General features: G+C 37.1%; 3 protein-coding genes across 4 annotated transcripts; 1 reads left to right on the forward strand and 2 right to left on the reverse strand.

The window, feature by feature from the left end:
• Positions 1-746: 746 nt before the first annotated feature.
• On the reverse strand, positions 747-1,752 carry LOC140781107 (non-specific lipid transfer protein GPI-anchored 12-like). Its single transcript, XM_073126911.1, has 3 exons — positions 1,340-1,752; positions 1,212-1,271; positions 747-1,141 (listed from the first exon to the last, which is right to left on the reverse strand). Exons 1-3 carry the CDS (start codon positions 1,674-1,676, stop codon positions 951-953), a joined length of 588 nt encoding a protein of 195 aa, XP_072983012.1. The 5' UTR covers positions 1,677-1,752; the 3' UTR covers positions 747-950.
• A 139-nt stretch (positions 1,753-1,891) lies between these two features.
• LOC140781103 (pre-mRNA-splicing factor SPF27 homolog) lies at positions 1,892-7,902 on the forward strand. 2 transcript variants are annotated; one of them, XM_073126908.1, is made up of 7 exons: positions 1,892-2,201; positions 2,762-2,937; positions 4,239-4,322; positions 6,821-6,890; positions 6,964-7,097; positions 7,201-7,259; positions 7,504-7,902. In XM_073126908.1, exons 1-6 carry the CDS (start codon positions 1,962-1,964, stop codon positions 7,256-7,258), a joined length of 762 nt encoding a protein of 253 aa, XP_072983009.1. In that variant the 5' UTR covers positions 1,892-1,961; the 3' UTR covers position 7,259; positions 7,504-7,902. The 2 variants fall into 2 exon arrangements, with proteins under 2 accessions (XP_072983009.1, XP_072983008.1); XM_073126907.1 differs by having other exon boundaries at positions 1,906-2,201; positions 7,172-7,259.
• A 348-nt stretch (positions 7,903-8,250) lies between these two features.
• On the reverse strand, positions 8,251-16,932 carry LOC140781095 (probable ADP-ribosylation factor GTPase-activating protein AGD14). Its single transcript, XM_073126894.1, has 14 exons — positions 16,659-16,932; positions 16,465-16,568; positions 16,267-16,328; positions 14,132-14,219; positions 13,999-14,060; positions 13,803-13,899; positions 13,190-13,621; positions 12,526-13,083; positions 12,165-12,311; positions 11,982-12,092; positions 11,082-11,159; positions 9,036-9,165; positions 8,909-8,954; positions 8,251-8,830 (listed from the first exon to the last, which is right to left on the reverse strand). Exons 2-14 carry the CDS (start codon positions 16,558-16,560, stop codon positions 8,776-8,778), a joined length of 1,962 nt encoding a protein of 653 aa, XP_072982995.1. The 5' UTR covers positions 16,561-16,568; positions 16,659-16,932; the 3' UTR covers positions 8,251-8,775.
• Between the last annotated feature and the right edge of the window lie 536 nt (positions 16,933-17,468).

A 17,468-nucleotide genomic window follows, 5' to 3' on the forward strand; every position in this document is an offset into this window, starting at 1 on the left:
ATGAAAAAAATTTGCCAACCACAAGGATAACGATAGTGGGACACAAATGGGCATGAACAATCCAATACCAACCATAACTATAACTTCTTCTCACATTGGAGGAGAAAAATATTTTACAGTTTGTCCCTCTAAATTTAGCTCTATCTTTTTTGGTTCCAATATTGCTTAAAATTCCTTGCCTTTTCCTTGGCTCAATGCCCCAAACTATATAACTTGGATTAGTAGCACATGCGATGGTACTTAGAGAGAAGAAATGTTCACATGTTTGAAGGCACAAAGAAACAAATGCATGTGTGAGAGATAAAACTAATAGTGGGATAAATAAGGGTACGTCGGGCTTGTAAGCAGCGGGTATCTAGGGATTTGCCTCGTAGATTCTGGGAGATCTGGGGAGATTTGGGGGTGTTGGTTGCTCTCCCTTGGTCTTAATTCGTTGCACAATTGCAAAGCTTTTGGGACAGCAACCCTGGGGATTCTAATTCAACAAAGCCATGTCTCATGAGAAACTATAGACAAAACTGAGTCCATGTTCAACCCCTTTGGGAGTCAATACATCATCATCATCATCATCATCATCTAAGAGTTTGTTGTTGTCATGCATGCTTGCACAACATCCAACTTACTATAAGCCCACTAATGATGTTAACATTATATAGATTGGGCTACTTATTGGGCCAATTTAGTTGGCCCATTTTACAAAGTTACATAAATACATTAATGCATACATACATATATACATACACCCATGAATCCATGTTGGTTGGAATTGAATGTCCTTAAAAAAGGTCACAAGTGAGGGATGAACAACAGAGGTAATTAACCCCACAACCACTAGAATACTGCAGACAGCGATGCAGCACTGAGCACCCACCGTCACTTTCTTAATTCCTCTCACGCTTTGCACACCAAAGACATCAAACTTCCAAATGATCAATTGCAATTATACAATATTAGTTATGAAAGTTAATTAGAAGATTACAACGAGGATGGTACAATGTGATAGCTAGAATGAAGAAGAACGTCGACAGACTGCTGCAGGTTCTATAGCTCAAGCCGCCGCCGCCGCCGTCGCTACAAGGAGGAGTCGCTGCTGCTGCCGCCGCCGCCGCCGGCGGTGGCATTCGCGATCTTGTCGGAGATTCTGAATATTATACAGCAAAGTCTTTCAAATATCTAATAAGGATTCAAAAGAAAAATTAAAAGTTTCTTACCCGCGGGTTCTTCTGGCCCTCCACTTGAAGGAGCTACATTCGCAACTGGAACTCCAAGAACTGCACGTATGCATATGCGTCAATTCGTATGTACATATAGAAGAATTAGTGTTGATCGTGTCACGCACCTGCACATAGGTTTGCCGGCGGTGCATGAACACGGCAGATAGTAGGAAGAATGAGGACCTTGATGACGTCGATTTTTACGCCGAAATTATCGTAGCCACCGATGAGCTGGCACAAGCAGATTGGCTCGTCGTTGAGGACGCCGGCGAGATCGGAGCAGCATCCCTTCTCGGGTCTCGTTAGGTTACTGCCGTCTTCTACATATGTCAAACACTTGGACAAGTTTAGTAGAGCAGTTTCGCAGTCGAGGGCCGGCGCCGGCGCTGGTACTTGTGCTTGTAATTGGCATAGGATGGAGAGGAGTAGGAGAGGGATGAGCGTTAATGGAGAGCTTGGCATCTTTGAGGTATTATTGTACGAGCTCGAGCTGGAAGGCTGGAAGCCTTTTCCTCCTCTGCTTTATGTGATGCGATTCTAGTGGAAAGTAATACAATATAAATATATAATACATCTATTCACATATTTGCATATTAGCCCTTCAATTGTGCTCTTTTCTTGCAGCTATCCTCGGACATTTGCAAAAGAGAGCCTCTTTTCGTATAATAGACGAACCCGCTTCCACTTATCGGCTCCCCCTTATTTCCAATCTCATCTCTGTGGAGAGGTATAGAGAGGAAACCACCGATGGCGGCGACGAGAGAGGTTTTGATGCTGGAAGCGCCGCCGGATCCAACCCGCGAGGGGTGGTCGGCTGGACCAAAGGCCGACGTCGTCGATGCACTCCCCTACGTTGACGACGACTACGGCGACCCGAGAGTCAAGGCCGAGGTCGACCGCCTCGTCGAGGAGGAGATGCGGCGGAGCTCCAAGAAGCCCGCCGACTTCCTCAGGGAGCTGCCTCCCATGCCCCCGGTCTCCTTCGAGGTGACTATCGAACTTTTCATTTCGTTTGATGAATTATTAGGGTTTCAATCGAGCTCTCTCCCTCATTCTTGTTTGATTTGATGACGCTTAGATCTATAAGTTGTTAGATCAACCAAGGCTTCTTTTATTGTCTTAGCGGATTCTTGATTTGAAACCCTGAAATCCTACTTTGGGGGGAAAGCAAGTCATATTTGCAGAGTGTAGCTACAAATTCCTATTAAGCTAGGTTTTATGTCCAAGTTAATTTGCGTCTATTGGATAACATCCTCCGATATTTTATCCTTGGCCGACAATTTTGTGATGTTAGCTTCTTGTGATAGACAAAGTATTCTATAACTAGTCCTTCAGTAGATTTTTTATGTACTTAGCATGTAAAGTTAGTAATTAACTTGTGGGACTCCTCTATCCCATAAGGGACTAACATTTTGCACCTTGTTTCATATATTTCTTGGTAGTGTTCATGCTTGTGCTTATAGATTATTTGAACTTGTATTTGTGCGGATGGCTAAAGAAAAGAAACTTTATTTGAATTCTTCTAAGCTTTGTAAATTTTGTACCAGGATCATCCTATGCTTGCTAGAGAGTATGAGCGTGTGAGAGCGGGAAAGCCTCCTGTTACATTAGAGTTGTCCCGTTATGGATTAGAACCTCCTGCAGCAAACAAGCGTAATGATGTTACTGCTTGGAGGCAGGCTGTACGGAATGCCCAGAGCCTGCTACAGCATCAAATTATAAGGCAAGTGCTGACAGTATTATAATATTATCTATATGTTGCGCATTCATATGTTTAATGTTTATGCTTCGCAATGATAGTAATATGAAGTCATTTGAAATATCTAATTCCTGTGGAAATTAAAGGAACAATTCTCTTGAGTTGGAGTGCTGGCTGTATCATCCAAGCTCCATTAGTGCTAAAACTGCTAGCATTTCTATATGGGGCTGAATAATTTCTTTTATAAATGTTTAATACAAAAAGCCACTTATAACGACATCTCATTTTGTATCCTTTTCTTTTCTTCCAATAAATACTTGAGCCTCCAACTTTATCCAAGAACCTGATAAATTAAATCCTATTACTATGCTTTGTACACTATGAAGCAATGAAGCAGGGCTTGTTATTAATTATGTATATTGTCTCTACAGAGATTCAGTTACACATGATTCCTATATGTTTGCCATCATGGCACCTTTCAATTTAGTAGCTGTAGGCTCAGCTCAACCACAAGTGCCCCTCCTATGGCCTTCAAACTTCAAAGGAATATCTCTGAACTAATGGTTGGCCGCTTACTCTATAGTGCTTTCCTGGATCTATCCTTGTCAACTAACTTTACAAAATGGAAGGTCCCTATTGCTTGAAAGTGGGCATACTGATTGTATAAAGTTGGAGGCTCAATTGCAAAAAATGGCATACGGCTTTAATTTTGTTCATTTGCTTCACTATTTATATCTTCTGGCCAAGAAAAAGAAATTGAGCTCATCCCAACTTTCATTCATATTCGCTAGGTCCACTGTTTTTCAGGCTACATATGTAACAGATTAGGAAATATGCCATGATTTGGAGTTATGAACATCTATATTGAATTTATGTGAATGTTTCTGATGCATAGTCAAGCTTTACAGCAAATGTCAGGTACTGGTGATTATGGATACACTGGTTCTAGGCACATTCACATTTCTTAGCTATACACCCTTTGTTTTAGTGATTTTGGAAGTTGACAAGTTAAAAATCTTTGATAATATCATCATGTTGCACCAGGTCGTTGGCCATATAATGGGCTAATTGTCTTCCTAGCCAATGTTTTAGTGATTTATTAGTGTTACATTTTATTATCTCGTAATTAATATAAATTGACATGTTTTTTTATTTTATTTTTGTTGGCTTTCCTTATTCTGCACATTACTTTCATTTTCAAGAACCCATTACTTTTAGCAGCCTTTCTTTGTGGTAATTGGTAACCATTTCTAAGCATGGCACTTGATTTATAGAAGTGTATGTGGACGTTATTGAACAAATTTTCCCCACTAAATGCATTTCAGGATTGAGAATCTGGAACTGACACTGAAGCATGGTGTTGATGTCTGGAAACATCAGAACAAACAAATGGAGTCATTCTTGTCTAGGTAATCTGTCAACATTTGCTACCATTAGTGCTGTTACTGCAATGCAAGATTCTGACTTTTGGGGATTCCGCAATTTCTGTTCCTCATTCATTTGCTGAAAAACTCAAGGTTTATTAGGAAGCCTCTTCTGTGTGACATTTGATCTCTTATTATTACATACTGTTAGTTTCATTAATTCAGTGTCTAAATTCCATTAAGATGTCCAAATGGAAGAAAAATTTCAGCATGTGATGATTCTTATCTGTTCTTGTAAGTGGGGTGCTCTAACATTCTTCTTGGAGCTTTTCTTCAACTAAAGTACCATTTGAAGCCATTGGTCACTCATTGTTCAGTGCTCATGTCATCAATGCTTGAGTAAGAGGCATACATATTATTGGTAAATATTTATCTATAGCAGATTGACAAGTTTGTATTCCTCTCTACTTACAAATTTTTAGTTGAGATAAAAAATAGGGTCTAAGGAAATATCTTAATATGTGGCTGTTTGAAAATGCTAATGTAAGCAACCATAAGCATCTTGTTTTCTAACTTCTAAGTGGAGAGAGATCACAAACTGTGGTGCTGCACATTTGCTCATGATGCAGAGTTTACTATATGAAATTCTTAATCAGAAAAATGGTACTTATTTCTGTAATTCAGAAAGGGCATGTATTAGAAGATTCTTAGATTGGCAGATTCTCTTCCTTAATTGTTACATTAAGCAAAATAAGGAGAATTAGTGGAGTTCTATGTTGGAGCTTCATGGTTTTGCTTTTAGGGAGAAGTTGTTCTGTGACATTGCCAATAGTTCTACTATGATATTGTGATACAATTCCTTTTGATATTAGCATAGAATGAAATGGATTAGCTGATGTGATTAGAAATAGGTTTTTCATGGTTTACATGATTGTATATAAATTTGGGCCTTATATTATGAATGCATAATATTTGGCAGACATTGTGTTTCAGGTGATGCTTCAGAGTGATTGTCTTGGTATGTGCTTTCTGTTACAGAAAAGTATAGGAAATAATATTTCATAGAAGTAGGAAGTAAAGGTTATTACAAGGATATGTCATTTTAGTTGTCCGGTACTTGCGAGGATCCACATAATATGTACTTTTACATATTGTCTGATATTATCCAATCTGCAGTCAATCTTGCATGAGAACTGTTTTTGAACTTTTTGGTCACCACATTGCTTCCTACTGTATAGACTTAAAGGAAGACCAGGTCAAGAGTACAATTTTGTAGGCTAGGGTGTCTGTCAAAGCATATAAAAATACCATAGAGCTTCTGGAAGAAAGAAAAAGAAGGTTGCAAAGCAAAGTAAAGGCTATTTCAATTGATGTGATTTAGTGGAAATTAACAGATGAACAATGTGATTTGGTATTCCATCTAAAATCTTCCTACTACATAGCTCAATGCTTTGATAATAAGCATTTTTTACGGGTTATTGATGGTGTTTCTTTTCACTGTTTTGAGTTAAACTTTGAGGACATAGAAAGAAGTGATTTGCAGCAAAGTGAGTCCTTTTGTGACCAATTAGACACTTCCATGGGGGCCTGGATGTGACCCAGCTGAACGTGTATGATTGCTAGAAACTACCTCACACAAATGCATAAGTGATCCATGCTGGTGAATGCTATAAACTGAAACTTGACCCTCATAAGCCAATCGTCCATGTAACATGACCGCATTTGATGGATTACGGCATATTTGGCCACATGCAGCGATTTGAGAACATTGGCTGTATGGTGCACATAAGATTACTACCCTTTCCTATATAGTATCCTTTTCTCTTTTTGCCAGTTTTTTTTTTTTTTTTTTTTTTTTTTTACTTTTAGTTGGCCATTTGATGATTTGTATGGTAGTTGTTGGATTAATTACACACATCTCTCTCTCTCATATATATATAGAGAGAGAGAATTTAAGATTCGAAAGAACAGAAAAATGAAGTCCATATATGAATACACTACTTTGATACTTCCTGTTACTAGTTGTTTCTAACTTAACTGTCACCAAAAATATTAAAGCAAGATGAGGTATGTGCTCACATGAACACCGTGTATGAGAGATGCACAATGCGGTAAGACGATGGTCAAAGGGTTTATTATCGATGAAAGCAAAGGAGGTTATTCAGTAATTATCGTGGGTTTCATTACTTTTCTTCCAACCTTGAGTGTAGGTTGCTTTCATTTGCTTTTTGTGAAGGAACTAGTTTGCTGTCCCCTCATCACCCGTTCCAATTAAATTTGATCGCATGGACGAAAATTAGGAACATTGTATTAGGATTCTTAGGGATAATTTCATTTGGTAGTCTACTAACTCTGGATTGGACTTCATTAATTTGTCAACCATGATCTTAATTTTATTTACACGAAATTGTCAGGTACTTAAATGTGTATATGCATAACCATTTGGATTAAGATTGTCCTGCATAGATAGTTCCCTCTGCAGCTTAGTGACTCAATCAGGGATAAATTATGACTAACTAGATTCTTCTTTCCTCTTTTGGCAGAATGCAGAACTTGGCTTTGGAAAACAATGAAAAGATAGAAGCTGTAAACCGTGAAAGGAAGTTCCATCAGGTAAGAGGAATATTCAAAGTTGGTAATACGGCCAACATTTAGTACACGTCTCATAAGTCTGTGATATGATCAGCAAAATACAGGTATGCAACTCAATGCACTTACAGCAGAATGGAGGGAGTTATGTGAGAAGAATATAGCAATCCAAGCTGCATGTTCAGATATCCAGAATCATATAGATATGCTCAAGCTTGAAGCAAATGAGAAGTATGATCTCTGTTTGTGTGTTGTCTCTGTGTTTGTCTTCCCCTCATCTTTCTCTAATGATAGTTACATTATAGTTGGCATTTGGTTCATCTTTTCCTTACAGTGGTATTGATATGGACACCAATATGGAAAATCGGTCTTCACTTCCGGCAGAGTTTTAAGGTATCCATCTACTTTTATGTCTGAGAATCCATCGAATTTGAGATTTCAAGTTGCCCGTCTACTTTTATTTCTCAGAATCCATTTGATTAAGATGAAATTTCTAACTTAGAACACTACATTCGTATCTGCATTTTAGTTGTATGTGAAGAAAAGGTGAAAGTTGTTACAGGTTTTGCTTGAGGCTCCAATTACACTTCCAAAATTTTCTTCTCTATGTTTTTATAAGTTTGTTGCTGTAATACAGGAGGAGGAAAGGATTGATAGCTATAGTTTTCCCATGCTGACGTACTAGGCAAGGATTCATCAAATAGAGTACTACCTCGTCATATAATCCAACTTGGAGTAGCAACACCCACTGCCCAAATTTTTTCTGCTTTATTGTAGTCTATGGGTTAGGGTGCAAGTAGGTTGGATATGTATATTGCTAATGGAAGCCAGTATTAAGATAACCATACTCAATCTAATATGTTCTTATTGAAAACCCGCATGGTTAAAAAGTGGTTCATCTGTTCGAGATATGGATGAACACCGATACCCAGGTGTTCCCATTTCTCAATTGTGGTCGATGTTTGTGATTCTCAATAATTTATTTGTTGTTTCCTAATATGAACGCGTGCGTTATAATAGTGGTGTATTCGTTGGATTTTGTTTTGTGAGATGACTGATTGTTTTTAAGCTTATAGTACTTTTAGAATTGATACGAAACCTAAATAGTATTAAAAATTAACATAGTTATAAACTATTTATTCTACAAGTGAAAGAAGAGCACTAGTACTAGAGTGATCTAGATCAACACCTTCATTTATAGCGGAATATTTGCAGGTAGAGGCTGTCTTATATATTATGTTAAAAAAAAGGGTAGCAAATCGCACAGTAAAGATCAAAATGATAAAATTATTTTAGGTAGGCTGTAGTTACTAGTATTACAATACTCTTTTACGAAGTTAAAAAGCAAACAACACCGAACCGAGACCCAATTCACTAGCAAACGTTTAGCAGTCTAACGGACATTATGACATTATGCCTAATAACATGCACATGATCATAAAACATAAAATCTCTCTGCAGGAATTTTACATAATATAAGAAAGACCTCCCTAAAAAATGACTAGAAACAATTTAGGATAACAACACTAGATACATATGTGAAAAGAACCTAGAATCTTTCACCCACGTGCGTAACGCTCCATAGAGGTAAAGGATAAAGTAGGAGAAAACCCTCGGACATCTATTTCTCGACAGTAACGCAAGTAACAAGATTTTGCATGCTGCAAATCTTAAGAGAACCTTGGCAGCAAATCTAGATTGTACATTCAGGTAGAGCCTTGTAGTTCTGCTTCTGCGCATTCAGATAGAGCCTTATAGTTCTGCTTCTGCGATTCCAGTAGCTCAATCCACCCACGCCTACAAGGATAGGACTGATGCACAATTACTGCAGAAAAAGATAGGAAGGTCGGATGAAGTACGAAACAAGTAAACCATATCCTGATCACCCAATAAGTCCCATCTATCATCCCTAGGCAAAAGGGTTTCCACCGAGAGATGCAACAGGGTTCTGTGAAGTAATGTTCCTGCATTAACATAATAATTTTAGAATAAATATACAAATATCATATGCACGGATAAAGGAAGTAGATCAAGAAACTTACGACAACTGTGAGCTTGGAACCTGCCCAGCAATATATGATAGCCCTCCTGTAAGTTGATGAGAGTTAACTTCCATCAACAGAATTGTGAGTCTCTCGTTAGCTCTATTGTCAGTCATTAAAAGCTTACCTTGAGGTAGTGAGGTTACATATGTTGCAGCTGAATTCTGGGGAAACCATGCTTGAGCTAAACTATCAATGTAAGTGTCAGGTAACTGCCCACCCGGCAAGGATTCTCTCAGTGAGCTCATATCCATAAACTGCAAAAGAAATTCCTTCAGTATTAGAGGAAAATAGACAATTTACTCCTTATCAAAGGTACTAAAAGGTTGTGTCAAGCTACAGACTTTTCAGCCACATCTTTGCTATTACTTTCTATCTTAATTGCCAACACCCTAGGATCATGATTATTAATAGCAATTAACAACCAGTATATATTGCAGTCAGATGAACACATCTTCCTGCAGACGAAAAACATGAAATGTAGATACAGCTGTGGGCAGTTGTTCTGCAGCTTCCGATTTGTGCTAGTAAACACAGTAGAAACACATCACAAGCCGACCATGTATCGGAAAGATATTAAGGTATCCACAATAGTGATCTCATATAGGGTTTAATATATCAGACTCTCAGAATGATTTATGAGCTTGGGAAGTCCCAAGCTCATGAATTACTGAACCTAAATGAAAGAGATGCGTTAGAATCTTTCGATACAGTTAGAGAAGAAAAAAGATTTTCCACAACTTTTTACCTATAAAAATTGAAAAATCTAAGAAAATTTATTCTTTTAAGTTTTAACAGGATGAAACTGTTGATCATTAGAGCATTAAATGATGTAGATATGTCCTTTGGCAAGTCATCCCATATCAGTACTGCAAATTTCTGCAAATTTTTAGGGAAGAAATGTATTTCTCAATCTTTTACACCAAAAAGAAGAATAAGAGTGCTCTTCTTAGTTCTTATGTTATTCATTTGGTGGCTATAAGAGGTGATTAAATGACTTGATGAAGGGATAAAATTGTACAAGAGCATGCATATGTGAGACCAATGACACTAAGATAGCTCTGTAGATATCCTTTACTGGTACATCCTCCATGTAAACTTAAATATAATTGGATAAAACCGAATATTACCTAATTAAGAGCAAGCTTCGAAACAACAGTTATAAATATAATATTATATTGGATTATCTAGAAAATCGATTGATTCCTTCTTTCTTCTTGTTTCCTATCAAAGTTTGCAATTGCAAGTAAAGATATTAGTTGATTTTTTTTGGTCGCAAAGTACATCTAAAAGCTTTTATTTTATTCCCAGTTCTATATTATTAGAGGCAAGTGGGAAACCTTGTATTAAGGTGCAAAAACATATCATGACTGCCAACAGCACAGGAAAATGCCAAATGTTGGCACGACATCCCTAACACATGCTGTGTCAAGTAATCGGCATGCCCTCATACCACAAGACAACCTTTGTGTCCAACATCCCAAAGAATGAGACACCAACGTCCCAAAGAGTCATGTCTCATCCTGAATTTCATCATGTCTCATCCTGAATTTCATTCAGGTGGTGCAACTTAATTGAGGTCCTAGAATCCATCGAATGCAAATGCAAGCATTCCATACACTACCTAACAAGTACCTATTTTCAGTAATCCTTTCAATCCTTAAAACTACCTTGGAGAATGAAACAAGTACATTCATAATAGTGAAAATTCATCAGAAATTCAGATAAAATGGTTACACTGTATGATTCAATAAATTGGCTACCTTTGTATTGATGGTTAGCACGTATATGCCATGAAAAGACAAGAGTGCTAAATAAATAGCAATCATAATAATTATAATTATAAATCATAAGGTTCCATGAGAACTACATAAACATTGCATGGTGCCAAAAGATATGCTCTCGAGTACACCAGCAGATTCCCATCATAGATTATAACGTTAATGACTCAAAAACCCCAGATTTTGCCAAGATGGTAAACAAGGATAAAGCCACTGAACTTCCGTTGTAAAGTTTGTAAGGCTAGCACTTTGCTTCTTGCTTTGAAATTTATAATCTCAACCAGTAGAATACACACAGGAAATAAAAAAGAGTTGTAATGAGTCTAATGACAATAATTATCATTTTAGAAAATTTATGGCATTGTTTAAACTTATAGATATAACAGACATACCATGTTATCAGCTTCTGGGTTTGAGTCAAACGGAAGATCAAATGGATTTGTTGATTTTCGTTGTTGAGTGGTTTCACCCTGTAAAGCACAATAATATAATTTGTTAAACAATCAAACCCAAAAATACCTGTACAAAAGTTATTTTTTGCATAGTATAGTTATACATGCATATTGTGTTACTGTCATGCAATCCTTTAAGCCAAATAAGATGCTCATACACACTTCTTGATTGCTGTCTTGCTCTTAAATTCAGTTCATACACCATATCAAGAAATTTCCTACGCAACTGAAGTTGCACAGAGCACCAGTTCCAAAACAATATAATTGTTCTGTGATTTATCTTTAATGAATGTCCATCAAAAGGATATAGAAGATTTAATTCAGTATGAGCACCTGGCTTCATTTCACAATAATTGCTACATTATCGTAAGAACACGTAAAGATATGAGTAACTTCATTTCACAATGAATAAAGGCAGCTCATGCTTTTAGATGTCGGAAAAATAAATGAGCATTATTGCTGGTATAAAGTTCACCTGGACTATCATCGCTAATGGCTTCTAATCATTCCAGATGCCAATTATATTCTTGATGATTTGACCTATCGTGTACATAAACTGAGAAGAACGGAGAAAAAAAAATGGTGCACAAAAGCAATAAAGACAGGTGATTTGACACTTTTGTGGTCATGCCTATCTGCATCCATCAACATAAATAAGGTTACAGCTTATCCTACTTGCATCCATATGATCTAGTTCCTGATTCTAATTCAGGCATCCTAGTGGCATCTCCATTATTTTACAATATAGCTGAAAAAAAGACTATATGGATACGAATATGAATCTATACATGTATATACTACAGATGTGAGCAATTAATAGAAAGAGTATCCAGTGCAGACCGTCAAAGGAAGCATGGATGAAGGAAATGATTCAACTGCACCATCAAAAGGAACACTAAAAGAAGCAAATTCATCTGGATAAGAACTATGATACCCATCCTTTGTGTATACCTGCAAATAGTTCAACATAAGAAGATTAAAATGCAGTGATGTATCCTGGACATAGTAGCAAAAAGGTTGTACCTCAGGAGCTCTATAATTACTGAACGGATCACTTGTTATAGGAGGCTTATTCACCATAACATGTGGTTCACTACCGAAGGAATGCAGGTCAGTTCCAAACATATTCTGAGGAACTCTTCCACTAGTATCATCGAAAGCATTCCAAGACTACAAAGCAAAACCAGTTATTAGATGAACAATTCTAACAGCCCGTAGATTTAGAAGATATTTTGGACTGAGTCAGCAAACATCATTAACATCCCAGAAAATGGCATTTACAGATATCATTAACATCCCAGAAAATGGCATTTACAGACATCATTAACATCCCAGAAAATGGCATTTACAGACATCATTAACATCAGGATATAACAGTCCTCACCTCAGAATTATTTGTACTGACAGATCCTTTGACGTCATGAGAACCGACATGCCACTGATCAGCCATTGATGGCAAAGGACTGTGAGTGGCAGATAAAGAGAATGATTGTGGATTGTTCGATATTAAGGAAAACAAATCAGTATTTTCATGTGCCTTTACATTGGAGGGGAACATAGAAGAAAACCCCTTATTTACATCAGAACCCTGATCTGCTTGAGGTAAATCAAATGTAGCCCAGCCTACATTTTCTGATACTGGAGTAGCTGATGCCTTATTTTCCACAGGGATAGATGAATTCTGACTGTTGATTGCTGCAAACAGATCTATAGATGAGCCTGAAGAGATGACTGGTTGTTGAACGACTGGCAGATTAAAAAGGTCCTGGTCTTTAACCTGCGTAGCAGCAGGTAACTTAGTTAAAGGGGAGGCAAACTTCCCGTTCTGCTGAGTTTGAGGAGCACACTCAGGCTCAAGCATAATATCGATTAAGCTACTTGAATTAGCTGACTTCACAGATACTGTGTCCAAGGATCCAAAGCTCTCCAATGACGCAGTTCGCTGAGAAAATAAATAGAACTTCATTATGCATGTAGGGGCCCAGTTAATTTTACCTAGGAAAACCCTTGGTGTACCATAAAGAAAACTTAGGTGATATATAGCTTACTTGTGGAGGTAGCATTCCATTTAACTGCTTTTTGATATTTCCCTCAGAGTGCGTACTTAATGTTTGCGGCCTTGCAGAGTCAATTAAGATATCCCTTACTTGCTGTGAAGGAGGGTTGCTATAAACAGTGTCCTGGAAATTTGGGGACTGGATATCAAACCTACTTGGATCACCAGTGCTCGATGTGGAATAGTCTGAAATTCTTGAACCAGTATCATCATATGTATGCTGCTCTTGCTGACTACCTGGGCTGTACATGAAGCTAGAAATTTTCCCCTCATAATGTCCACGATCTGAACCTGGTTTCCTGCTTAACATTCCAGTTTGTTTCCCATAGCGTCTTTCTTCATATTGATTTTCATAGGGTGGGCTCTGAGAATATGAATGGTAGGAACTTGCTCTCCTGTGTTCTATTTCATGGTTTTTTTGGCTCTGCATACAGTATGGTATAGTTGAAGATAAAAAGAAAAAGAAAAAGAAAAAATAACACTCACGTACCACTAGGAGCAAGTTAAAAAGGAAGCATATTATCTCAATATTTAATAAAAGGGTGGATGCACCTATAAAATCAATCTGACTCTAGAAGACGAGTATATTTAATATCTGCGATTACCTGCACGTCTCTTGGAGGCTTTTCAGAATACTTCCCTCCAGCATATTTTCTATCCACATAAATATTCTGTATGAATTCTCTGATCTTGTTTATGTCTCTGGAAAATAAAACTCAAGTTACAAGAGATTGTTCATTTCATCCTATATCATAATGTAAAAGACAATTATCATTAGTTAAAAATGGTGTTGTCTTCCACCTGCTATCAGGCAATCTCATATGCTGTGGATCCCAATCCTTCAAGAATATTTCTCTGGCTCGCTATAAAAAAGAAATAAATATGAGGTGCAGAAGGAGAAAGTTCTAGAAAGAATCAATGAAGATAATTTTACCTGATTGCCACCCCTTTGCAGAGCCTCAACTTCTTGAGTGGTGAATTTAGACATGGACACTGATTTCACACGGTGAGTAAACTCACGGCTGCACATTTATGAAGGCAACAAGATATCAGGCACAGAAACACTTTCGACACTAAAAAAAAAAGAACTGTACATGATTACTGATAGACAATTAAATGAAAACCACGAATTTCAAGATGATCAAACAGAACAGCTGCCAAAACTTACGAAAACCCTATATAAAAGGCCCAATACCTACGTTGTTATACAACAGTGCCACATACAAACAACACAATCAAACAACAGCACAAACATGTAGTCTTTTGCATTACAGCATATGGCAAAGGCAATACCTGCGCTATTTTACTGGTTAAACAGTTGAGCCATTTGAACTTTTTCCTAAATGAAAACCACTTCTATAATTGAACTCAGTAACATCTTCAACATCATTTCTCACAAAGAATCTTTATATGATTTACATTGCTCTAACAATCTATATGAATAAAAGACAATATGATCAAGTAAAATTTCACCACTTTGTACTGTATCATAAATAATCTTGTCAATAAGTTTCAAATGATTTTTCAGTTTCTAGGTAATTCAAAAATGATACACCTTTAGAGTTTAGATAAACCGCTTCATCAAAATACCTCATCATGATTCAAGTTAAACCATGCCTAGCCTTCCAACCAAAGTAATATACATGATAAAAATTAAAGTTGAAGTTAAAACAAAAGGATTTGGTCAGATTCCAATTTACTTAAAAAATAAATAACTCAAGACAAATATATAGCAAAAGTTAAGATGCCATCACTCGAACTATGTAGAAAGATTCTAGGGGCATGGTGTTGCGGTTTTTTATTATGCTACGGATTGGACATAACTGACTCACCTCCAATTTGATCATTTTTTGTATTTATTTTTCGATAAAAAATAAGAAATTCTGACCGGTGCGTTTGAACACCAAGAAGGTCCGTTCGTACGCCTGTACAGCGTTCGCACATACATAGCACTACTTTTTAGCTGTTCGAATGCGGTCAAGGGGCGTTCAAATGCCAGTCGGTTAAATTGTTTTGTGTTAAAGTTTGTTTATGATTTTTATACAATTGGCTAACCTCTAAATATGTTAAATAGCAGCCACTTTGAAATTATTGATTATTAGAACTTTTGTTTTGTATCTAAACTTGAACCAACCTTCTCTCTCCTCCTTTCTCCCCCTCAGTATCCAACTTGAGCTTCCTTCTACGATCAAATTTAATCCTCCATCTTTTCTCCCTCCTCACTCTAGCGACCCACTGTACCTAAAAACTCATTTCTCCTTCCTCGTCTTGTTCAAGATACTATCCACATCCTTCATAGTCATTATCCACTTTCATTCCCTAACCCTAACCATATCACAATTTTCAATCATCCACGCTCATCCAGTCATCTTCTGACCTTTGGTCATTATTTTTTCCATATTTTTTAATCTACCTACCCGATTGATGAGATTCCGGTTGCATTGAATTCCTAATTCCCAGAAGAACAATATCTCCGAATCTCAAGCTATTCCAACAATTAATATCGATCCATGTTGCCTTTGAAAGTTAAATATTCAGTTCTATCCAGAATAGCAACTCGAATTGACTAATATCTTCCTCAAGGGCGATTGCAACACATAGATGCAAAAATTTTGTACAAAAGACACAAACAGGGTAGTAATCACGAAAATAAAAATCTCTTCCAAATCAACAATGCATCTTTCCCCTTTCTCCTCTTCTTATATTATGGCAATTATCCGACCAAACAAAAACCTAGTCCATTTTTTTCTTTTCTCTGTTTCAGCCAAGCATGGAGCTGGGCAGTCCAAAATCAAGCCAGTCCAAGTAGATTATGTACACCCAACTTATAGATAGATAGTTTTACTACTAAAATACTTGGGCAAAAACATGTAAATCTGACACATTAGTCATATCCCAAATGCTACTCTCGTGCCTAATCCTTCACACGAAAATGAAAATTAAAGAAGTAATTGAAAAGTCACAACTGCATAATGACCAACAATTCTCTCGATAATCAAAAAGATTCTCGTAAAACCTAATAATTTCTTTCGTGATTCTCTTACAACCCAAAGCAAATCAAATACTCACTGTATGCCGCTACATGTTACGCATACGAAAGTCCAAAAATTCGTGCACACATACTGCGGACCCTGTATCACAAGAAGAAGGCATAAAAGATCGGAGAAAGTTAGCAAAATTTCCCAATAGAACAACTCAAAACCCAGTATATGAAGCATCAAAGCATAAAAATTGAAGAAAAAATTACTAGAAGAAAAGAAAGATTACCAGGCTGTTGCAATTAATACATTTCCTGTTGGGTGGAAGCTTCAAGAGTCCCCTTATGATCTTCTCGTTCCTCTCCTCCTCCTTTTTGCTGCTCATCGTACTCCCTGCAAGCGATTACGAAGAAAAAGAAAACGATCGAATCTTTCTACCAAACCAAAACCGCAAACGGAAAAGAAGAACCATCAGAAACGAACCAAAACGGATCCCCTTTGATCAAGAACACCGATCCCACTGCAAGGGTTTTATCCTCCAACTCGGGAGCAAGCGGCCTCCCTCGGTTCGAATCTAGGGTTTCTTGGGAATCCTTCTCAAGAAATGGGGGATTTGAGGGATCCGATCTAGGGTTTAGGGGAAGGAAGAAAGAGAGGAACTCGACGTCGAAACAGCTCGAACTCCAAGTGAGGGTGGGATTTTGGTTTGCGAATAATGCGGATAAATTATTTAAACGGAAGGAAACAAAAGAAGGATGGATTTGAATAAAGCGGAATTATTTTTAAAGGGTTAATTATATTTTGATTCTCTCGACTTATCCCTCCTATTATATTACTGTTTATATGCTCTATGGTTTAGACTAATATAAACTTATTAATGTTTTTGTTGGGTTTTACTTAACTAAGTTGATTTGAACTACCCCATGAGGTAACTTACTTGGCTAATAATTGGACTTTTGTTAAGAGTACTTTTGCTCATGCTACTTAGTGAAAAAGAAACGAGAAAAGAAGACCTTTTTTTTAGATACAACAAAGGTTTGCAACTAGAGGATTTTTTAGTTGTGATCAAGGCACAAAGATTTTCTTCTTCACATCTACAAGGGTGTTCTTACTTCAAGAAGGTTTGGGTTTCTCTATTGGAAATGCTATCTAAATTTGTTAATTTGAAGCTAGGGTTATTGGTTTCTTGTGGATGACATTTTTGTGACCTTGAGAGACTTATTGTTGTGATCTTTGTACCAATTCTCTTGAGAGTAAATTCAATTTCATGCTCCGTGAATTTTCCCTTTGAGA

This window comes from Typha latifolia, chromosome 2 (assembly GCF_019914945.1).
Source record: "Typha latifolia isolate L0001 chromosome 2, TyphaL0001v2, whole genome shotgun sequence".
Lineage (NCBI taxonomy): Eukaryota > Viridiplantae > Streptophyta > Magnoliopsida > Poales > Typhaceae > Typha > Typha latifolia.

Bases quoted from the DNA above. Each gene is read 5' to 3' on its own strand.
- LOC140781107 (XM_073126911.1), bottom strand. From the start codon at position 1,676: ATGCCAAGCTCTCCATTAACGCTCATCCCTCTCCTACTCCTCTCCATC. The intron at 1,272-1,339 runs GTGCGTGACACG...GCATACGTGCAG, and splicing joins GCCGGCAAACCTATGTGCAG to TTCTTGGAGTTCCAGTTGCG. The intron at 1,142-1,211 runs GTAAGAAACTTT...TATAATATTCAG, and splicing joins AGGGCCAGAAGAACCCGCGG to AATCTCCGACAAGATCGCGA.
- LOC140781103 (XM_073126907.1), top strand. From the start codon at position 1,962: ATGGCGGCGACGAGAGAGGTTTTGATGCTGGAAGCGCCGCCGGATCCA. The intron at 2,202-2,761 runs GTGACTATCGAA...ATTTTGTACCAG, and splicing joins TGCCCCCGGTCTCCTTCGAG to GATCATCCTATGCTTGCTAG. The intron at 6,891-6,963 runs GTAAGAGGAATA...TGATATGATCAG, and splicing joins GTGAAAGGAAGTTCCATCAG to CAAAATACAGGTATGCAACT.
- LOC140781095 (XM_073126894.1), bottom strand. From the start codon at position 16,560: ATGAGCAGCAAAAAGGAGGAGGAGAGGAACGAGAAGATCATAAGGGGA. The intron at 13,622-13,802 runs GTAATCGCAGAT...TACTGTATGCAG, and splicing joins AGCCTCCAAGAGACGTGCAG to AGCCAAAAAAACCATGAAAT. The intron at 12,093-12,164 runs GTACAACCTTTT...AACTATTTGCAG, and splicing joins GTAATTATAGAGCTCCTGAG to GTATACACAAAGGATGGGTA.